The following is a 24,727-nucleotide window of genomic DNA, read 5'->3' as shown; positions in this document are numbered from 1 at the left end:
AGCAACAAGGACAATTGTAGTCCATAGATGTCAGCCTTTTAAGGTAGCCATGTCAGGAAAGAGATACCACCAGGAATCCTGCTTTATTGTTTTAGGGGTGAGTAAGAAAATTGTGAAAGGCTGCTAGCATTTCCCTCTGCCCTCTCTTAAATTAAGCAGAATCAAGGCAGTTATTTGGGATCTCTTCCTCAAAGTAACTTTCTCCTCCCTTTTTCCTCCCTTAAAGGCTCATCCATCCCTTCATCAAGGTCAATTCCACATTCCTTTGAAACACGTGAGGATTCAACTTAATGGGGGGAAAGGAAGATAAAATAGACTCCAGAAATTTTTGAAGTAAACAGTAAAACCTCTTTAAAGGAGCTTCTAAAGAAATCTCTTTCCACCCCACTATGGTTGATGACACGTATTTTAAATAAATGGATTTTAAATAGAACTCCCCACTACGAAAAAAGAGGTTGAAGCTACAATGCTCTATAACTGACACAGCGTGTTCATATTATCATTCTTAATTCTAGAAGACATGCCATTTAGAATATAAATTTTGTGCCCCTATTTTGCAGTGCTGTAAAGAAAAAACACTGGTGCAGGCAGAGCTCTATCTTTTTTTTAAAATAACAGCAGAACTGGAGAAAAAAATGCATTAATTCAGTTCCCAATATATCATTAAGAAAGAGAAAGCGTAAAGTAACAAAGAAAGGAATTCATGAAAGGTGCAATTAAGATAGCATTGCAGAGGGCAAGCAGGTTTGGCATCAAAACAGTAAGACAGAGGGCTGACAGTAAAAGACTTTAATGCTCCCACAGCTAAGTAGATTGAAAAACAGAATTCAGAAAGAAATTGTGCAGCTCACTCAGAGCCAAGAGCTCTGCCAAATTCAAAGAATGCCTCAGGCATCCATCCATGAGAGAGGAAAGAGAGCTGAGCCCCTAAACTTCAAAAGTTTTTCTCTGATTGGAAAAATATGGGAAAAATGGCAAAAAAGAGACCCTTCAAATGAGACCCTGAAAAAAAAAAGCGTTTTCAATGAAGTTCTTCTTAGAACAGGGGTCTGCAACCGTAAACCCTCAGAGAGCCATTTGGACCAGTTTCCCACAGGAAAAAAAAACACAGTGGGAGCTACAAAACCTGGGTGGCCATGGCCAAATCCATGTCACTCACTCCCACCCAATCACATGAACCCTCTAGCCACGCCTACCCAGCAAGTCATTAGGGCAGAGAACCGGTTGTCTCTCCCTCTCCCTCTCTCCCTGTATCTCTCTATGTCTATCTCCCTGGCCCTCCCCCTCCCCATCCAGGCAGAAAGCCATTTTTTATGTTGCCTTTGTTACATTTGTGTTGCATTTGTGCTGATAAATAAATAAAGGGAGACGAGTATAGATCTATTTCAAGCTATTTAGCTCTCATCAGCTAGCCATACCCTTACTAGGAATCGAACCTGGGCTGTATTACATATCAGGCAGTTGTATTAGCCACTAAGCCACTATATGTATATTTGCAAATAAGCCAATTCAGAGTTAAGCTGACCCTTGAATTTTTAACAAAATACCATGAAAAGTGAACCACCTGTGGATAATTCAGTTGTGAAAAAATAAAACATGAACATTTTGATGGTGCTAGCTTATCTGCACATGGCAGAGTTTTCAGGGTGTCCAACGCTACAAATGTGAAGGTTGACTTAACAGCAGAGGGGCTTGTCCACAAGCATATATGGTGTTTTTGTGTTGTTGTTGCTGTTGTTGTTTTGTCGAAGAAATTCTGGGGCTGTCATTTAGGCAAAGACAATAACCACATATCAAGAAAGGCAGAAATTATGGTACATGCATACAATCTTACCTCATTCCTTCAGTTGACCTATTCTGATAATTACGGTAGAGCTGCGGGATGCCCACCATGGCTTCAATGAAAACAGCAAGGAAACCCAAGGTTTCAACAAAGATACTGGAGTCAAGGGAAAGGTAAGTGACGCATCCTGTTACCCCAGTGAAAGCCAGAACGCACTCCACATAATCTGCAAACTTGTTCCAGTGCCAGAAAGAGTTCAAGTCAAAATCTGAAAAACAATGTTTATAAATAAATAAAAAACAAAATTGACTGCTTTGCCACTTGCACTTCCCAAAAAGAGAGAGAGAGAGAGAGAGGAATACAGGATTATTTGGAAAGTTTAAGGAAACCGTCATTAAAAAATAAAAGCTGGCAAATTAACTGAGAGCGTAATTTAAGATCACTGATAAATCATAATTTTATAACAATTGGGAGAGAAGGTGACATGGAAAAATAAATGCACAATGCAACTCAAATTGAAAACTGCCTTCGTGAAATATTGTAGAGCAAGCGATGACATGAACCATGATAAGGAATACCATTTGTGGCAAAGTCTGACGTGGAGGGAGGGAAATAGACAACAGTTGTCCTACCAACAACTGATGTATCACAAAAGCCAAGTTCTATAACAATCTAAAGCTATCCATTCAGAGAATGACGAAGGACAAGAAAATAGAATCAGAAGACACATTAAATAGACACAAGGATCCAATAGCTATGGTCGTGCAACAAAACACAACATTTCTTTCAAAGGATTTTTGCAGGATTCTGAGAATCTCAGAGTTGATTCAAATGAAGAACTTCCTACCTTCTTTATTGATTATACTGTCTAGGCAAGAAAGAAAAGTACATTCTCCCTGTCCTAAGAATATTCATCACATTTCTGGGACTAGAACTTGGGGCAAGGAACAAATCAATATCTATCAATTAAATGGGAAATCTTTAGACTCAGGGATGGGAGGCCTCACCCTTTTCTTCAGCCATTAAATGATCAGTCAAGAATAATGGGGGGAAAAACAGGTTGAAAACATTGCTTTCTAGGGCCTTGGAATGGTGAGTGAGTGAGTGAGTGAGTGAGTGAGTGAGTGAGTGAGAGAGAGAGAGAGAGAGAGAGAGAGAGAGAGAGAGAGAGATTGCAAGTGGCTACACCTAATAGTCCTTCCCCATTCCTACAAAAACTAAAATGAGGTGGAAGTTGAATGGGAGACCGCAAGCAAAATCCAGGTTTGTTTGTAAAAAAGCTCCCCTGCCTCCTGCCTTTGTCTTAATCAGAACAAACAGAAAAAAAGGAACAAATCTGAGGCGGAATCAGCCTTATTAGAAGGCAGCAAAATTGTGTGAGACTTTTCTTTCTTTTTTTTAATAGCAATCTTGACATTCTCTTGCTTGCATCTACTGCAGCAAAAAGCATTCTTCACTATTGCAAGCCATCTTATTCGCCAACAGATAGGAAAGCTTTCTTTTATTGCCAATTCCATCTCCCATCAAAATAGCTGGGACATAAAACAATTCTCTGAGAGCATTAAAAATAGAAGTCATTTATTATCCCTTCTCTATAAGCACTGCCTAGCCGAGATTAATTATATTTCAGTTATAATGAAAGCCTCACCCCATAATAGACTGGTCCACAACTGTTAGCCGAGAGCAATATGCCAGACCCCAGTGGGTTTGCAAGATAAAACCCAGCCTGATAGATCTGGGGGAGGATCAAGCTTAATTCTGTCAATAATGTATGAGAGCAGTGCTCAATTCACACCAGATAGCTCTGTACTTGGGCTTCCCAAAAAGTAAATTATTCTAATAAAGAGAAAGACCAAGCCTTACATATTTTTAAAGAGAACAAGAGACATTGAAATCCTATCCCTCAAACAGTACATGTTATCAAAGCTTTATACTCTGAGGGATGCTTTCATTAAAAGGATTTGCTTATTCAAATAGGACTCCTTTAGAAAATAAAGGGAAACTTAATTTAAATATGTATTATCTTCATAGTATGAAGTTCAGACTAAGGGAACAATCTTCTCCAATTAGTGATCTAGTTCATTCAACTGGGAATAACAATCAGTTTCTTCAGGTATCTGCAGAAATTCATTCTATCATCTATCTATCTATCATCTATCTATCATCTATCTATCTATCTATCATCTATCTATCTATCTATCTATCTATCTATCTATCTATCTATCTATCTATCATCTATCTATCATCAACATTCTATCTAGAAAATCCATCTGCCAATCTTAAATGTACGAGAAAATAAGTCTCTCAATCTCTCTCTCCCCCTCCCTCTCTCACACACACCATAACAAAGTTGATATTTCAAGATAGGGAAAACTTCTTCTGAGATTTTTAAATGGCAATGCGAAAGTAAAGGTCAATTACTTTATCAGGATCCAACTTTTCCATCTACATCTAAGCCATAAAATGTGATTAACTTAAGCTAGATAAGGTTAGATTAGGACTCCTATGATAAAACTGAAGTTTCATCCTGTCTACCCACTGAAGATTTAGAGCTTTAAAAGATTAGTGGAAAAGTCAAGGGCATCTAACCCAAATACAGGATCTCATTTTTCTAGATTATCCCCCTCCCCCCATAAAATTCTTGAGGAATGTTTTAAATTCTTACAGCTCAGAATTAATACATTATTCACATATAAATAAGATAACTGCAGGGGTCTTTATTTTTTGTTTAGAACATTACAGGTTGAAGAAAGCCATAAAACAGACTCCTATCCTGTTTGTTGTCTTTTAGAGACATATGATCACTCAATTGGGAATGGACAATATCCATCTGAAGGATTGTCAAATGTAATTTCTTTCTGAAAAAAAATACTATCTCCCACCATTCCATTAGCAAGTGGGACTGCCATTTCAAAATGAAATCTGAAGGAATAAAAATCTGAACAAAAAAATGAAGTTGGAAATTATGCTATCCTTCCTAAGAGTAAATTGAAATTGTTTTTGTCAGGTAAGAAATTTTCAGTGACCATTTACTTCCCCCTTGGAAAACTAAAGCCCGGCACGATATCTCATGTTAAACAAAACTTTAACCCTTTTCATAAGTTAGCTTCTTACATCAAATATTGATATGAGATTTTAAGGTAGAAATTAGGAAAAGACATGAAGTTACCTAAGAGCTTAACCGTGAATGATCTGCACTGTTTATCTACTGCCACTAATGATCTAAGTCTAATACAGCTGCTCTGGTTTTCATCTTTTTCAGATCTTATATAAAAAGAAGAATTTAATGTTAAGCTAGGTACACCCGTGGAATGATCAATTGGTTGAGTAAAGAAAACTGATTATGTGTGGGTTCCCATTTCTACAGCAGAAAAGGTAATTTCATCAGCCTTCACAGTAGTTATCTGTCCAAATGGCGGTGTTCAATCCTGTGTGTGGGGGGAATTCATTATCAAATTGGAGAAGGAATAAAAAAATAATTAAATGTAGTAGCGCAACAGCAAAGACCTATTCAATTTTTTTTGACACATTTACATGATTAACATTTTATTTCTATATAGCTCATCCTCAGGGAGGAAGACGTTTCTGTTAGCAAAGGAATAAAGGAATAAAATTCTAGCTAAGGAATAAAATTCTAGCTAGAAATAACAATAAAATCAACAATCTTTAAAAATAATTGTAAAAAGATTTCATTAAAAACCAATATAAACCTGAAGGTCTAATTTGGGAGTATTTGTTATCCTATTAATGTTGGGGTTAACTGGAATGTTTTCCACTGCTGTCTAAAAAAAGATGGCGGGCAGCTGGGAATGGGGAAGATGGGGGAGGGGGGCGTTTCTTGAGAATCAATTCCATAATAAGTGTGGTACTATTGAGAAGTTCCAACAACCACTCTGTGAGTTAAACCAGAGGTCTCCAAACTTGGCAATTTTAAGACTTGTGGACTTCAACTCCCAGAATTCCTTAGCCGGTGAAAGTTCACAAGTCTTAAAATTGCCACGTTTGGAGACCCTTGAGCTATACCAACTTGCAGGAAATAGCAGGGGCTCCCCAGCTAATCTTAACGCAAGGAGTTGAATGGCACTAAACGTATCGATTTTTCAAATATTAAGCTTCTAAGCCTTATTTAATTTGCAGGAAACACATTTTTTCAATCATCTTCAAATAATTTACAAAACAAAAAAGAAAAGAAAAATTCTACAGAAATAGCTAAGTGCCAACTCAGTCCACTATATGTCCCTCTGTACACCCTTCTGTAATTTTCAAAATTCATTATCATCTTGTTTGGGGATATCAAAGCAGTGTGATATTCCCAAACATGATGGCCAGAAACAATTCCAAGAGATTCCCTGCCCACCTTCACTTAATTTTTTAAAAAAACTTTTAACTTTCAAATTAACCTGCTGAAAGCAGATTTCTGCCCTCTTAATGTTTTCATACCGTGCGAAGAACTATTTCTCTGAAGAAATTACCATGCTGGGAAAGGTAGAAAGAAAAAGAGGATGACCAGATGTAGAAGACAGAAAATCCTGGACATAATCTAGCTACAATTGCTAAGAGTCAAGAGGGAGCTTGATGACACCAAATGAATCAATGTTGTCATTTCTATAAATTCCTCTGGGTTTCATACAGATGTCCTCAGAAAATAGGCCTTTGAAGTTAACTGAAAATAAGAATTAAATTAAATTAAATTATATTTCAAGGCACCTCTGTTTTATAAGATGCCAGAGTTCCTTTAAAAAAAGCAAAAGAAGATTTTATAAACTTAAGATAAATGGAGTATGATGTTTAGTTGGCATCTGCAGGCATCAGTTTGCCTCATCTAAGAGCCACAGTGGTCTACGTAATTCTCGGCTTTATTTAATCCTCATAATAACCATTTGAGGATAATGATTGCTCCAATCTCAGTTAGAAAACTTCATGATTGAGTGTGAGTTTAAATCTGGCTCTTCCAGCCCTAACCCAGGTGATAAAAGATAATTATCTTAACATTACAGTGTGGTTCAATAAGAAAACAGAAAAATAAATGTTCACAGTTTAACCTGGGGGGGGGGGGGGGGAGACCTTTTAAAAAAGCCAACCCTAGCTCCTGTAGCTTATTCTGTGAATTATGTTCTGCCTTGTGCAAGCATATTGATGTCAACAAGTTCAGCACTCTTCACAGCAGGACTGCTTGTCCTGTTGCTATAAAAGCTGGAGAATTAAGAAAAAGAAAAAAGTCAATGCCATCAAATAATTTTTAATCCGACGACAGTGCTGGGGTCATGTACCATCCGTTGCCAATGGAAAAATAACTGGGTATCTAGGAAAACTGTCTTTAAAATAGTGGGAGATAGGAACAAGCCTAGCTGATAACACAAACTAATGCCAAAAGTGCAACACCCCCACCGAGTGAGATGTTAAACATTTAACCAAAGCCAAATTCTATAAAATCAAATTACAGTATCATATTAGAAGGCACTAAAATTAATTCTGGTTTATACATTTGCAACTATTTTCTTCTAATGAGTGAACAAAAATAATCCAGAAGATTTTGCACACATAGGCTTTATTGATTTGATAGCAAACAACAGAAAACAGTAAAAAAAAAAGGTAAGCTTAATGAGAAAACTAGATGTCTTCATTTTACTGCTGCTCCAGCAATTTTTGTTTGACATGTATTTATTTTAATTACTAAAAATGTCTACCTTCCACACACACAAAAACTTACAATTGCACTTTCTTAGAAAACAGACCATAGTCTTTTTAATTGTCAGTTTTGTTTCTAATTTTCTTTGAACCTAACAGTAAGACCCAATAACCAATGACTCTAATGCTCAGACACAAACAAGAATATAGAAGTATTTGCAATCATTGAACATAACCACACACATGTAAGTGTGCAAGTAAGCATTACTGCGGGTTTTCATGATTTTCAGTAGTCATTTGCACATTGCGTTCTTGCTTCTAAATAGACCAGGGCTTAAATATTTCATGGGACTCTTGTAATATTTTGAAAAATACAAGCTGCTACAGGTCTAAATTCTCTGCAATGAAGCAGTCTTTGGAGATCAGAAAAAAGAAAGATACATCTGGAAGTACTTTGGCATTAGTGACTATTGCATTCTGCATAAAAGCTGCACAAATACATCTGTTGTTAGATGTAATGATAAATATAATGCTGATAAAACTCACTTCCTAGATCCTGTACAAGTGCCCTGTTCTTTGGGTTTTTTAAAAAACTTGAAATCATGACCATGCCAAGTATCTTCCCTGCCAGGTACCTAATTTCCAAAGACTCAAGTTAAAAGCTGGAAATATCTTAAAACATTACCCATCTCCCCTCCCCCAAATTAATAATTACTAAGGAAAAAGAAGTGGGTAAGAAAGTAGAATAATATCAGTACATTAAGAGCCATGGTGGTGCAGTGGTTTGAAGGCAGAATGCTGTGATGCAGGCTAACTCTGCCCATTGTCAGGAGTTCGATCCTGACTTGCTGAAGGTTGAATCAGCCTTCTATCCTTCGATGGTTGGTAAAACGAGGTCCCGGATTGTTGGTGGCAATATACCGACTCTGTAAAACACTTAGAGAGGGTTGTAAAGCACTGTGAAGCAGTATATAAGACTGCTAGTGCTTTTGTTATTACTATTTATTTTTATAAACACAAGTTTCAGTTTTTGAGTTCAATAACCATTCAGATACCACCAGAATCTATTGAGATAAGCCTTTCGGGAATAACTGGGGTTCAACATTTTGAGAAGCAAAGTAAAACACCTGCAAATGCAAACACAGCATTTTTTTAAAAAAGAGGGAGAGGGAGGGAGGGAAGGAGGGAGGGAGGGAGGGAGGGAGGGAGGGAGAGGGAAAGAAGTATTTTGATTAATGAGGAAAAAAAAACCTGGCTGCTTTTTCTTGTGAATTTTGTACCAATTTCTTGTGTTTCTTAAACATGCAGCATCTGTTTCTGGGGGTTGGTGGGGAGGAGAAATCCGGGAGAAGAAAGCTTTATGTTTTTCTCTCTTGTAGACAAAACTGGAATTGGATGCTGGAATAAAGAATAGTCTCTGTTCCATGCACTGCATGAAGTAATGTAATTGCAACCATCTTCAAAATCATAAGCAAGGAGTAATATCTTCAAGGACAACTACATGCAAAGCAAAACGGAAAACCTTCTTCGTTGTTAGCCTCTCCTCTGGCTTCATTTGTTATACTGCATTTTGTTTTGGTCCAGGCTGCCTGTGAAGTTATATGTATTTACTGTTTTATATTTGGAAGCCATCCAAATCTATGGGAATGGGTGGCTATACTAATAATACTAATAATACTAATGATACTACTACTACTACTACTACTACTAATAATAATAATAATAATAATAATAATAATAATAATAATAATAATAATAATAACAATAATAATTTAAAAAAAGAACAAAAATCTACTGAAGGCCCAACAGACGAAACAAGAATACAGAAAAGATGTGATAAAATCAAGAATGGAAAGTTGGCAGAACAAAGCATTGCATGGTCAATTTCTGGGAAAAATAAAAGATAAAGTGGACAGTGAAAAAACTTGGTTATGGTTAACAACAGGTACATTAAAGAAAGAAACAGAGTCACTAATCCTGGCTGCGCAAGAACAAGCTATCCACACAAATGCCATTAAGGCCAAAATCGAAAAATCCTCTGATGATGCCAAATGTAGACTTTGCAAAGAGGCTGATGAAACTGTTGACCACATACTCAGCTGCTGTAAAAAAATCACGCAGACTGATTATAAATTGCAGCACAATTCAGTAGCACAAATGATCCACTAGAATTTGTGCAAAAATTATAATATTAAAACAACAACAAACTGGTGGGAACATAAGCCTGAAAAAGTCACCGAAAATCAGATGGTCAAGATCCTGTGGGATTTTCATATACAAACGGACAAAATACTGGCGCATAACACACCAGACATCACACTGGTTGAGAAAAATAACATTACAATCATAGACATCGCAATACCAGGTGATAGCAGGGTCGACAAGAAGGAACATGAAAAAATCGCGAAATACCTGGACCTAAAAATTGAAATTCAATGATTATGGCACAAACCAGCAGTAGTAATTCCAGTGGTAATCGGCACACTGGGAGCTATTCCAAAAGCACTGGAATTACATTTAAAACAGTTAAAACTTGACAAAATCACCATCAGTCAAATGCAAAAAGCTGCACTGCTTGGATCTGCACATATATTACGAAAATACGTTACGACGTCCTAAGCCCCTGGGTGGGGCCCGACTAGTAATCAATGCCAAATCCGGCGAAACAACTGGCCGCTGTGAAACAATTGTATAATAATAATAATAATAATAATAATAATAATAATAATAATAATAATAATAATAATACTAATACTAATAATAATAATAATACTTGGTTGATACCTAGGATGCTGGCAGCAAACCGTATCAATCATTAGCACCAGGCATTGGTATTTGTAATGCATTTTTGAATGTTCAGTTGGCTGAGTTTTATGTTTAATGAATAAAGTATATAATTATAATAATAATAATCAGTGTGCTGAGAACTACTCCCTATGCAACTTATTTCCAAATACCTGAAGAGCGAAGAAAAGCTGAAGGGAGCCTCTGAGGCTTTTCATTCATTGTATGTGCAAAAGCTTTTGTGGCTCTGCTGGAAGGGAACATATGGCCCAAACCATAGAAAACTATAATGCATGCCTAAACATAAGGCAACCAAAGGGAATTCAAAGGAAAACTTTTATGAATGTCTATGAATGAATAGAAAACTTCGACAACTTGGAAGGAAACTTTTGTCTTCTATTTTTTTTAAAAAATTCACAACTGGAGAGGTGGTTTGTCTGCCTAGAAAGCAGATTACAGATTGTCTTTGACTTACAACCAGTGGTGGGATCCTGCCAGTTTAATAACCGCTTTGGTGATTACACGCGCATACGCAGTTTTAAGAAAAAAAACATTGGTCCTTACCTGAACGTTTCTTTTCTGTAGAGAGGTGGGAGGGGCTACAGCTGGGTTTAGTCACAGCCTGATTGGTCCAGAGACTGAGAGAATTTTCTTAAGTATCCTTCCTTCCCTATAGGCTCCCAGTTTCCACGAGGTCGAATGGAAAAAGCTGCGAAATAGTAAGGAAAAAGGCAGTGCACACACACACACGCGCGACTGCCCCTAACCCGAATTAACTAGAACACTAGGGTGGGATGTAGCCCCTCCAGCCTCTCTACAGAAAAGAAACATTCAGGTAAGGACCAATGTTCTTTTTCCTGTAGATATGGCAGGAGGGGCTACAGACATACTCAAGCTAAGTCCCAGGGCGGGATGTAGACCCTGGGAGAGAGTAGGTCGCCACCTGTTGGAGGACCCGACGGCCGAAGGATGCGTCCGCCGAAGCAAAACAATCTAATCGATAGTGTTGAATAAGGGCATTGGAGAGGCCCAAGTGGCCGCCCTACAGATGTCCTCGAGGGGCTCTAGTGGCCTACGCGGCCATGGTAGCTGCACTCTGAGTGGAGTGGGCCGTTATTCCCTGAGCGGAACTTGACCTAAGGCTTCGTAGGCCACCATGATGGCCTGTCTTAACTATCTGCCTATAGTAGCAGAATAGACCCTAGCCCCCAGGGTACTGGGCTGAAAGGACAGGAAGAGGGCCTCTGATCGACGAAAGGGGGATGTGCACCTGATATAAATACGCAAAGCGCGTTGGACATCAAGCCTGTGCCAAAGGATTTCCCTCTCATGGGAGGGAGAGGGATAGAAATTAGGGAGGATGACCTGCAATCTGTGAAAGAGGGAATTGACCTTCGGGAGGAATGTCTGGTCTAGTCGTAGGCCGACCCTGTCTTGGTGGAATTGCATAGGTTGTCCTTGGATGACAAGGTGCCTAACTCAGATATATGTCGAGCCGAAGTAACGGTGACAAGAAAGGTCACCTTTAGAGTTAGGTACCTGAGGTGTACTGTCCTCAATGGTTCAAAGGGGGCCCCCATGAGAGCTCTAAGGACTAGGGAGCGATCCCTCATTGGAAACCTGTGCACTGGAGGAAGGCACAGGTTTGCTGCCCCTTTTAGAAACTGTTTAACTAGTGGAGCCTGGGCCAAAGAAAATCGGCCATCCCCCGCCAGAATGGAGGAGAGGGCAGCCACTTGTCTCCGTAAGGTGTTATGAGAAAGAACTTGGTCTAGGCCGTGTTGTAGGAACTCAAGAACTCGGGCAACCGAGGCATTGGTCCTTCCGCACTAGGAGACGAACGTCAACCAAGTCGAATTATAAATCCGAGTGGTCGACGGGTGTCTGGAAGCCTCAGTGGTGGAAATGACCTTGGCAGACAGATTAGCGTCCCTCAGGAGGTGCCACTCAAGTGCCAGGTGGTCAATTGGAGCCACTGGGGCTCCGGATGGAACAGGACCCCCTGGCACAGGGCGATCTCCTCCTGAGGAATCCTCCAGGGAGGAGATATGGACAGTTGGATGAGGTCCACAAACTAAGGCCGCCTCGGCCAATATGGAGCCACCAGTATGATGTGTGCCCTCTCTATCACTATCTTCCTCAAGGTCCCTTGGATTAGAGGGAGAGGGGGCAAGGCATAAAGAAGGCCCGGGGGCCATGGACTTCTGAGGGCGTCCGCTCTTTCTGCGTTACGTGCTGGGAAGCGGGAGAAGAACTGGGCAGTTGAGCATTGGTCAGGCTCGCGAACAAGTCCAACAACGGGTTCCCGAAGCAGTGGCAAATTCTGTGGAAGAGTTCTGGAATTAGCTTGCCACTCACCGTGGCCGACTGTTGTCCGACTAAGCCAGTCAGCCTGATGGTTGGCTATGCCCGAGATGTGCTCTGATGTTATTGACGCTAGGTTCTTCTCCGCCCAGAGTCCGAGTTTCTGAGCTTCCAGCCAGAGGCACTTGGAATGAGTCCCCCCCCTGATGATTTATGCGGGCCTTTGGAGCGACATTGTCGGTCAGGAGGAGTACATGATTATTGGCAATTGAGTCCCGAAAATGAAGGAGGGCTATGCGAGCAGCCTTCAGTTCCAGCCAATTTATATTGTGGCGCAGGTCTGAGTTTGTCCAACTACCCTGCGCCAGCCTGGATTCCATCAAGGCCCCCCAGCCATAACGGCTCGTGTCTGTTGTGATTGAGATGCGATCCGGTTCCCAAAACTCGGATCCACGGCACAAGGCCAGGGACAGCCACCACCTCAGGGACCAGCGAAGCCCCAGTGACAGGGTGACTGAACGTAGAGAATTGCTCATGCGTTGGCGTGGGTAAGGAATGAGCGTCCATTGAAGTGTCCGAGAATGGAGACAGGCCCAATGAACTATCCCTATGCACGACACCATCTTGCCCAGCAAGTGGGCCAAGGTCAGGATGGAAACTGACCAACTTGCGCGGACGTGTCGTGCCAAGGATTGAAGATTTGTTAATTGTTCTGGGGAAAGCCGAACAAGTCCCGCTTGTAGTCCTCAATTTACAACAGTTCATTTAGTGAACATTCAAAGTTATAATGGCACTGAAAAAAGTGACTTATGATCATTTTTCACAATCGTTGTAGAATCCCCATGGTCACATAATCAAAATTCAGATGCTTGGCAACTGGTTCATATTTATGATAGTATCCTGGGGTTATGTGATCAGCTTCTGCTATCTTCTAACAAGCAAAGTCAATAAGGAATCCAGATTCACTTAACAACTGTATGATTAACTTGACAAAGCAATGATTAACAACTGTGGCAAGAAAAGTTGGAAAATGGGGCAAAACTCTCTTAACAAATGTTTCACTTTGCAGGATCAATTATGGTCGTACCTCGAGGAATACCTGTACACTTTGCTAGCAACAAACAAATGTAAAAAAATCCAGAATGTTTAGTCCCTATTTCTATTTTGGCCCTTAGATTATGTCTATAAAGGTAAAGGTTTCCCTCGCACAACCTTGCAAGTTGTTCTTGACTCTAGGGAGCAATGTTCCCTCTAAGGTATGCGGCTGCGCGGCCGCGCACGTGGCAAGAAAACACCGCGCAGCAGTTTGCAACGGCCGCGCAGTGATTTCTACTGTCACAGGATCCGGAAGCTGGGGAGGTCCTTTGCAGGCGGCTAGAACTGGCCGCCCACAAAGGACCTCCCTGGACTTGTTTTGATGAGCATGGGGCGACTGAGAGTAGTTGTGGAGCCCCAAAGCCCCTGCCGCCCCCGGAATAACTGCTGCCACCTCCTCCTCCTCTAACAGCACTGCCGGATTTGCTGCCCGGCACTGCAGCTGAGGTGAAGCCACCAAAGCTCCAGCTGGCACCCCCGTGCGTGGCAGCAGCGCCTCCCCCTCTGCTCGGAGCACCTGAGCTCAGCCCTGCATTACCCCTGCCCCTCTCCTCCTCTGCCGTGCTTTTGAGGAGCCATGAGGCTGCGGGAGCCAGTAGGAAGGCGGCGGGGGGGAGCACAGGAAAAAAAGGCCTCATGGCTCATCAAAAGCACGGCGGAAGAGGAGGAGAAGGCAGGGGTAACATGGGGATGAGCCCAGGTGCTCCGAGCGGAGGGGGAGGCGCCGCTGCCACGGGTGGGGGCGCCAGCGAGAGCTTTGCCGGATTCACCTCAGCCGCAGCGCCGGGCAGCAAATGTGGTGGTGCTGTTGGAGGAAGAGGAGGAGGAGGTGGCAGCAGTTATTCTGGTGGCGGCGGGGGCTCGTCGGCATCTTCAGCGGCAGCCCTGCCCACGATGAAGAAACCAAAGATGGAGCCGATCCATGCAGATGATGTCGCTGCAACATGACTGGAGGAAGAATTCTGGGAGTTGAAGTCACGAGTCTTAAAGCTGTCAGGTTTGAAGATCCCTGCGTTTTTTTCCCCTAAAGGGTTAGTGTTGCAAGGATCTTGTAACTTGACAGCTTTAAGACTTGCTTGCTTCAATGCCAGAGTTCCTGAGCCAACATGACTGGAGGAGGAATTCTGGGAGTTGAAGTCCACAAGTCTTAAAGCTGTCAGGTTTGAAGACCCCTGCGTTTTTCCCCCTAAAGGGTTAGTGTTGCAAGGATCTTGTAACTTGATAGCTTTAAGACTTGCGTGCTTCAATGCCAGAGTTCCTGAGCCAACATGACTGGAGGAGGAATTCTGGGAGTTGAAGTCCACAAGTCTTAAAGCTGTCAGGTTTGAAGACCCCTGCATTTCTTTTTCCTAAAGGGTTAGGGGTGCAAGGATCTTGTAACTTGACAGCTTTAAGACTTGCGTGCTTCAAATGCAAGAGTTTCTGAGCCAACATTTTGGTTGCTAACCAGGAACGTTGTTAAGTGATACTGACACTTTTAATTAAGCAGGTACCTTGAAGAAACATAACTGAGTTTTAAATAATACTGATTTCGTTGTTGTCTTAGGTGACATCTGTGAAAAAAATTCAGGTGCTCAGGCATGAAAATGTGCCGCTCAAACACTATACTTTTCTGCTCACATTGAAAAAAAATTAGAGGGAACATTGCTAGGGAGCGGTGCTCATCTCCGTTTCAAAGCTGAAGAGCCAGCGCTGTCCAAAGACATCTCCGTGGTAATGTGGCCGGCATGACTAAATGCTAAAGGTGCACGGAACGCTTTTACCTTCCCACCAAAGGTGGTCCCTATTTTTCTACTTGCATTTTTACATGCTTTTGAACTGCTAGGTTGGCAGAAGCTGAGAGAAGTAACGGGAGCTCACTCCGTTAAGCGGCGTTAGGGATTCGAACCGCTGTACTGCTGACCTTTCTGATCGACAAGCTCAGCGTCTTATCACTGAGCCACTGCGTCCCTTTTATTATATTTATAGTGGTACCTTAAGGTGATAGCAAGATCCATTTCAGCACATTTCACACATATTTACCAATATTTAACATTGTCTAAATAATTTTGCATTCATTTACCTCAGCAGTTCTCAACCTTTTCAGGACCAGTGACCAGTTTTGTGGAAAACAATTTTTCCATGGACCGGGGAGGGGGTGGAGGAGCACACAACATAGATCCTTTGCGCATGCAGTTTTTCTCACCCCCAACTTACACCTCTATCTGTGTGGCCCGGTTCCTAACAGGCCATGGACTGGTACTGGTCCGTGGCCCAAGGGTTGGAGACCCCTGATTTACAACATTTAGTTTAAACAATTGCCACCATCCAGCTCTTTCCCTTATGAATTTGAGTTATTTAATATTGTTTTCACACTAAATACCAGGTGTGATGCTTGGATGATAGCCAGACATATAAATAATATGTCTAATAATTTTCACCTTGTTCTACTTGCATTCAAAATCTGCTCTGGAAGGTTGGGAGTTCCTTCAGAACAGGTCTGGGGATGTGAGGCAGGAAAGATAAATCCCATCAGGCAAGCAAAAATCCACTCGCATGATGCTAAATGAATGCTTCGTTTCCTAAGAGGGCGCTGTTTGCTTTCTGGTCAATTATGACCTAATTGTACTGAACAACCTACAGATAAAAAGCAGCAATTCCGCTTGATTAAACTTGACTCTTCTCCAAGTCCCACATATAAAGCAATAGTTTTTAGAATAAAATATGATACCTAATTGAATGAATTACTATTATCCTATCGCAGAAGAGTCCCCCAAATAGCTCCCAGATTTTTCTCAACACAACCCAGTCTTATTATTTAGTTTATACCAATCAGGGCAAATGTTGGGGACATCTCTTAAATACAGATGAATACTAAAGCAAAATAGATCCTGGAGAGGGGCCAAATTCAGGAAAATACACTGCTGGCTGATAGAAACTTTAGCTCCCTACTCATCCATCCATGATCCTACTTGAGAAACCCATATCTCATTTGTAGCCAGTGCATACACTGTACCTAGGAGACTGTCAAACAGCTTTTGCAACAGGAAGTCCTCTTATCCCAACCGAATCCAATAGATAGACAACAGCAGATTGCAACATTCCAGCTAAAAAGATCATTTACCTTTCCAAAAAGAAGATTCTTTCTACAGAGCCTTAGTTACTAATCAGAGAGAACCTGGGTATAAAAATCACACCATAAAATCCCAGAATGGTGGAGTAATGGGAACATCTACAATCAGTGTAAAGGCAGCCATTGTACACCAAACCCTTTCTAACCTGGTCTCCTTGAAAGTGCAGGACCGACAATGTCTAAGGCACCATGGGAGTTGACTGAAGCTTCAGGACAATTGAGTCTCACCATCTTTGAAGGAAGTCAGGTAGAAAAAAAAAAGATACAGCCTGTTCTCCCCACTAAACACTTTTATTTATTTGAAATCAATGGGTAGGACATGACCAAGCAGAGCCCGTGAATGGGATCAAACACGTCACCAGTTTGGAGTCATTACCTTCCCACAAGAAACCTAAGTCCAGTGCTGCCCCCATCCCTTGAATTCTGTTGACCCTTATCAAGGAGGACCAATTTGGCTAGACCATTAATAGACTAGATTCTTATGTATAGGTAGCATGGAATAAACATTTAGTGCTTTGAATTCTGGTTTCTCGCACCTGACAAATGTTATCACTAGACCTAGATCAAGACTCTCCGTATTTTTTTTTAATTTTCAAGTGTATGTTATGGACATTCTTTAAAAAATGCCCCCCAAGGTCAGGAAGCACATTTACCAGAAGGCAAACTGGGTGAAATTAAAACACTTCCTCTCAGGGGGCCTGGTTTTTTCCTGGGTACACAGCACACACCAAAACAAACCCTGGGCTGTACCCTAACCCTAACTGTAACCCTAGCTCTCTCACTCTCTCTCTCTCTCTCTCACTGATGGAAAATACAAAATCTGCACATCGTTTTCCATGAACGACTTTTATGAAAATATCTTCAGTACATACTGAATATCTTTTTCTTTCAAAAGTTCCAAATACAGGGGAAAAAATCAGTTTCTCTTCTCATTCCTCTGCCTTTAAGTATATTCCACACAACTGTCTAAATGTTTGCCAGATAATGATTCAATCACATCTCAGATGTCAGAACACGCTTCTTGGTATTTTTGCTGCACCTCCATTCTTTCCCTTAAGACTTGAGAATACATGTTTTTTTCAATATAACTCAAACAGTCTGAAGTTAATATTTTGAAAATCTAGGGGCACCCTCAAGTGTTCAAATATAGCAATTGCAGCTTTCGTAGCATTTTCAGATACCGTATGTCACTTCAAAGTTGTCATCTTGGCATAAAAGCTCTTTTGTCCAGACTAAATTTTTATCTAAATTGCCCCTTTCCAAAAGTACGAATCTTTATCATTCGCATCTATCATAATCCATGCATATTTGTATCTACAATTACCCTCCTGGAGCTACCCATACACTTATGATATGCACATTATCTTGTGGCTAAGGAGATCCAGCAGTTAAGGCAACCGGGTGCCCTGCAAATGTTTTGGATTGATATCAGACCCAGCTTACATGACCAATGACGAGAGACTGTAGAGGTTACAGCATTACCTGGTTATTTGTCAGACATTCCCACTACTTCCACTTCATTAAACAAACTGCTTTGTTAGAAATAAGTCAAGGATAATCCATCCCCTTCTGTCTGCCTAAGCCAGTGGTGTCAAAGTCGATTTCATTGAGGGCCACATCACAGTTGTGTTTGACCTTGGGAGGCTGTGGTGGGCATGGCCAGGGTGGGTGTGGCCAGATCGACGTCAGTGTTCTGTTTCACCTCGGGGGCACCTGTGGTGGCCTGAGCGCTCTGCCAGCGAAAACCGGCTATTGAACTCTGTCTTAGGCTTCCTAAAGCCTAAAACGGAGACGGCCTCCTACAACCCTCTGCTAGTGAAAACGCAGCTCAGGAGGCACAAGCTCCATTTTTGCTGGCTGAGGTACCATGGGCCGGTCCTTCACTGTTTCCAGGGAGGCCCCGTGGGCCAGATCTAAGCACCCTGCAGGCTGGATCCGGCCTCCAGCCTTGAGTTTGACACTCCTGGCCTAAACTGACTGAAGGAGAAAGTTCTCAACAACACGAGTCAGGAATTTTCTAGAAGGACCATGCTTGGCAGAAATGCCGATGGTGGGGCTAACTAAATTCACCATTATTATCTCTTCAGGCTTCTTTTGTTTTTTGGAAACTATTCAACTTTTCCTGCCTTGAGAGTTGGAAATGGATACTAACAATACTGCTATTTGTATTCCATCTTCCATATATTTTAACTGTGATGTTCTCAATAGTGCCATCAAATCCATTCCCATGGATTTGTGGACAAATGCCAATATTTTTAACATGCAGTGCAATTCTTTCTCTTTTTCTATTGCTGCTATTTCTTGAGTAAGTCATGTACTACATTCAAAACATTTGTCATCCTACCAGTCTCTGCTACATCTTTAAATTATTTCTTGCCCTATAATAAAAATTCAAGCTCATTCCATTTAATTCCCATAATCCAAACTTGAGTATGTAGATAATTAAGGCAGTGAACTTCATGAATTAATGCTTTTTTCCGATTATTCATGGAACCATTTAATAAGTTCTAGTATAGTTATTTCCATTCGCCTCTATAGTACATAAATTCTTATTTATAGATTTCCTTCCCCAATCCCAAGATTCAATGTAAGGTCCTTCTGATCAAGTTTCACATGATTTGGTCAAGCACAGCTGAGACCCAATCTCTCCTAAGGGACCATTGCTCTAACACAGTGTTTTTCAAACTTGGGAACTTTAAAATGTGTGGCCTTCAACTCCCAGGATTCTGGAAATTGAAATCTACCCATCTTAAAATTGCCAAGTTTGAAAAATACTACTCTAACAAATCATTTGCAAAATTCTTCTTTCCCTCTTCATCATCTTTCATTAATTGGAGAGTGTATGAAAATGCCTACCAAGCACCCAAATATTCCAGTTTTCTTCCCAGATCTTCACAGCCCAAGACATGGTTATACCTGATCTTGATAGTTATCACTTGTTCTGATGTAAAAGAACAGGAAGGGATACATGTCAATTGCTTAATGAGTCATAGCAACTTTCTCTCATTCTTGGCTCTGCTCCCAACTGTACTTCATGAGCCAGTGAATCCAGATTGTACATATTTGTTCTTCATAATAAGGAGTCATCAGCCACGCAACTGTCTTCTTTGCCTTCTTGTAGATAGGAATTGCATTGCGCTGCTACTCAGCTGTCCAACCTCTCATCTTCTGCCTAGCCCAGTCTCTTGTTTCTTCCTTGCAAACTCAGAAATTTGAGGCCCTTCTCGGAGAGCTTATTGACGAATTCCAACAGTGTGGAAGATTATCTTCTATACCTCTTGGTTTTCTCACTTTTCCTCACTGCTTTGTTTGATTCTTATTCTAATAGATCTTTATGTTCTCTTTCAGTTCCTTTTGTTGTTCCTGTTTTGTTTACATCTAATAAATCTTCATCCTGTTTTATAAGCTGAAGCATGGTTTTGCACGATTTTACTTTCCAGCACAAGCCTGCACTTGCCTCATGGAGAGCTTGTTTTGAGACAAAAACACAAACCTGCCGCATGTATTTGGGGTCATGAACGCATAGTCAGATCTGTTCTTTTTCACTTCTGTTTCTTAAGCTAGAGAAATGTTTTGGGACCTTCTTGTTACTTACCTAGATTCTTAGGTTACGTTTTGTACACAACATCAACTCAGAGGAAAAACTAGTTAGAGCCGAGATGGCATAGTGGTTAGAGTACAGTACTGCAGGCTACTTCAGCTGACTGCTAGCTGCAATTTAGCAGTTCAAATCTCACCGGCTCAAGGTTGACTCAGCCTTCTATCCTTCTGAGGTGGGTAAAATGAGGACCCAGATTGTCGGGGGCCGACTCTGTAAACCACTTAGAGATGGCTAGAAAGCACTATGAAGCGGTATATAAGTCTATTGCTAGAGGCTTTGTATTTGAACTTCCCTGCTATAGCCAATGGCCATGACTTTACCACAACTAATAAAGACTATAATAGTTGTGATAACAACACTTGTATCTGTGGTACCTTGCTTTATCATTTTTAGTTTCAAGACTAATATAAATTAATCCTCCGATGTTTCATCCTCTTTACTCTAAATGGGCAAAGATAATCCTTGCTGAATATTATCATTGATCCAATGTAACATTTTATTTATACAGCTGAAATTTCAGGAGAAAGAAACCATAAGGAGCAACAAGTTAAGGCAGAGTACCCAATTACAGCGCACTCTAAAAGTAAAATTTCCAATAATCGATAAACAATTCCATTGGTGGTTTGGGGAGATGCAGTTCTAATTTGGGGAACACTAAAACAGAATATGTCTTCATTCCACTTCCTTTTTAAATCGTCTCTCTTGTTTTCCAGTTTCAAGATGCAAGATTCATATAATTAAAAGCTAGAATGAAATCTCAAAGAACCGCATACTCAGCAAAATCACAGCATTAGATACCAAAGACAAAAAAAAATATCCTATAATTGAAAGAGTCCTAGCTTAATGGTACTCTGTTAGAAAAATCACAGTTCTGACTCTCACGTACTGTTTAAACTGGCCTCCTTCAGAGCAATAAGGAATGGAAAATATAATAGTTACAGAGACAGACTACATTATATCATCATTAGCAAAAGTAGAATCCTGCAAAATAGGCAACAGTATGAAATATTCATATACCAAGCAATTAAGATACTTATATTTAATCTTGCATTTTTAAATGAGATTTCCTTTAGGCGGGAAAAATCTTACACTAATCTATGCAAAGTGATAATTAGATTAACATTCATAATTGGAAACTGGCTGGTAATTTCAACAGATGGAAAGGAAGAGTAAAAGGACATTGTTATAGGAAGTGCAGGGCAGTGAAATTTCAAATACAGGAAAAGCTAGAAAAAACCCCACCTGGCTGGCTTTAAATAAGAACAGCTTTCCCCCCTCCAAAATAGTAAGTTATTTTTAAAAAGACCATCTTTACCAATTCAAGTTATATCTATGTACCTGAGCTGAATTGATAAGAGCAACAATAATTTTCTCCCCAGATGAATATGTTGCAATCTTTTATAATAATCCCACTTTAGGAATTACTAAAAAAACAATTTCCCTAATAATGATTAGAAAAAATATATATAATAAGAAAAAGAAATATAATACCACTAAAGCTATAACAATAGATGTTAATATCCCAGAACAACATAACAAATTTATGGTCAAGAATATTGCACAATAAATCAGTTGGCAATAGCCAAAATGACAAATCATATCAACCAGCTCTGAAAGCAGAAAGCAATCAACAGGAAAGTTTATCATTTATAATAAAGCTGGATATGAAAAAAGAATATGTATTTTCTTTACCCTCATCACCCCACCCCCACCCCCAATTGTATTTTGGAGTTTCTTCCGAAACTGCAGGTGGGCTGCAGTTCAGCAGAACAGTACTCCGACATATTTTGTTTCTTCTTTTTCAGCCTAAATCTTCAGGCAAAGATGACATGGCCAGTACATCCCATCCCTCTCTTCTCTTCGTGGTTTGGATTATATCTCATCTGCTGATTTTCTTAACACCTCCTTCTCTTTTTCTCCCTTCAGTTCTTCTTTAGCCACCAACGTCCTTGGGTTTAAGTATAGCATTACTGAACCAGTCATCTGCCTCCCATCTTCCCAGCACATTTTTCCTTACCTCCACTAAGCCATGTTGTGCACCTTTTGAATTAGTTAATGCCTTTGGCCTGTTCCCTTTATCTCCCGACTCAAAACACAAGTTTGTGAGTTTCAGCCTAGATACAGACCATCCAAAATAAATGTTCCGCATATGAAATGCTCGTGCAACTAATTTTATATATTCCAAATTCAAGACTCACTGGAGAAGAGCCTAATGTTGGGAAAGATTGAGGGCAAGAGAAGAAGGGAACGACAGAGAATGAGGTGGCTGGATAGAGTCACTGAAACAGTCGGTGTGAGCTTAAGTGGACTCCAGAGGATGCTAGAGGACAGGAAGGCCTGGAGGAACGTTGTCCATTGGGTCACGATAAGTGGGACATGACTTCGCAGCTAACAACAACAAATTCAAGAGGTGCTTTGATATCTGCAGGATGCAAATGAAGCTCTTCTCTTTCAGTCTAAATCAGAGGTCTTCAAACTTGGCAACTTTAAGCCTTGTGGACTTCAACTCCCAGAATTCTCCAGCCAGCAGAGTTGGCTGGAGAATTTTGGGAGTTGAAGTCCACAAGTCTTAAAGTTACCAAGTTTGAAGACCTCTGCTCTAAATTAAAGCAGCCATGTTCCTTGCGTGGCTCATACGTGAGGTGTTCTGGAAGCTGTTCCTGACTGTTTCAGCATGAACAAGAAAGAACTCGCTGTGCATGCACATGCACACAGAAACAGCCAAAGCAGATCTCAAAGCAACTATGCCTGCAAAATATGCAGTTTTAACAAAAAGATGAGAGATGAACTTCATTTGAACTCCCATATATTGTGAAGTTTCTCTTTACACACTTCTATCATATACAGATCCCAACTGAAGCAAGAGGCATCTTTCGATGACAACCATTACCACATTTGAAACTCCCCAAGAGTGTTTACTACCAGGAAAAATGTTATTTATCAATATTATCACCATATATGTTAATGATCCTAAAGCAGGATGCTAAACAGAAACAGAAAAACTAAGTAGGAAAAAATATCAAACTAGCCAAATCATAAAAAGAGAGTAACTTCAAAGCATGATGACAACAAAACAAGAGATGTAACACAAGTGCTTGTTCTCCATTCAGATAAAAAGGTCTTTAGCTTTAAAAGCTAAAGACCTGATGCAGCAACTACCTAAATTTGGCCATTCCACTCTATGGAGATGCCACGCTATCAGCCCCCACACCGCAAAGATCCTGCAGGAGAAGAACAGGCTGGACAACCATGGGATCTGGCAGGGTGAGAGCTGTGAACCATAAACACAAAGCTTTTGCTGTGATCCAGCATAACAGATATAGCGCCCTTGCTGACCCTAATGGGGACACTAAAGAAACAGGTCAAGGTAGTTGTGATAATAATGACTCAAATAAGCAGGGGATCGTAGTCCAAAATGAAGAACTTACTTCGGAAGGGCGAAATGGGGAACCAGGTATCACACATCAGTCGCACAAGAAGAGCAAGGTTTGCAAAAAGAGAAGTCACCTTCTGCTTCGTGATTCAATCATAAGGGATTTAAATTTAGGAAAGGATATGGAGGTTTTAAAAGAGGTCAGGTGTCTGCCAGGTGCTACTGCCAGCAGAGACAAGAGGCGTATTCTTAAGATAGTCAAGAATGCAAGTAAGGACTGTGACGTTGATGCTATTATACATCTTGGCACAAATGATCTGTCCCAAAAAAGTTGTACTTTCTGTGAAGAATGATTTCCAGAGCTTGGGGTATGAACTTAGTAGTATAGGTTGTAGGCTTATCTTTTCAGAGGTTTTACCAGTATATAAGGAACAAAAAGGGAAGGGCCAGCGTGTAGCAGTTTAATGTGAGGCCAAAGGAGTGGTGTAAAAGGGAAGGCTTTGGTTTTATTAGTCATGATGTCTGCAGCTGGTCCAATGAAAAACTATACAAAAGAGATGGTTTGCAATCATCCAAGAAAGGGACTGAGTTACTTGGCATTAAATTCACAGATTTTCTGGATAAACATTTAAACTGAACAGCGGGGACAGAGAATTAATTGATACAGAACATTTCTGTCCCCAGCAATCTAAAATTCATAGGATTATCAGTGCATGTAACACAGATGTTTGTGCGGGTAAGATTATCACTCCTGCTGTCAAGCAAAACCAAGCATTTAATAGTGAGTGCCACATCATGTGCATGAATCATACAAGTGGCAAGAAAATAGGGGCAGTCAGGCATAACACAGGTTATGTAGACAGTAAACACAAGGTCAATCAAAATGGACTCAAATGTCTATACCAATGTACAGAGTATGAGGAATAAACAGGGCGAATTAGAAATTCAAGTAAAAGAGGGCAGATACGATATTGTTGCCATTACAGAAACTTGGTGGGATGAAACCGACAAATGGAACATACAGCTAGAAGGATTTAAATTATTTAA

General features: G+C 40.6%; 1 protein-coding gene across 2 annotated transcripts in view; it reads right to left on the bottom strand.

Annotated features, from left to right (window-relative positions):
• Positions 1–24,727, bottom strand: part of SLC66A2 (solute carrier family 66 member 2) — a 75,909-nt gene that overhangs the window by 26,836 nt on the left and 24,346 nt on the right. For both annotated transcript variants that reach the window (XM_081952538.1, XM_081952539.1), the window contains one exon: positions 1,835–2,051. In XM_081952538.1, the coding sequence (XP_081808664.1) occupies positions 1,835–2,051 (217 nt within the window). The remainder of the gene's footprint in view (positions 1–1,834; positions 2,052–24,727) is intronic.

This window comes from Natrix helvetica, assembly GCF_964273705.1.
Source record: "Natrix helvetica genome assembly, chromosome: 4".
NCBI lineage: Eukaryota > Metazoa > Chordata > Lepidosauria > Squamata > Natricidae > Natrix > Natrix helvetica.
Note: the sequence above shows the minus strand (reverse complement) of the source record. Positions and strands in the feature narration are given on the sequence as shown.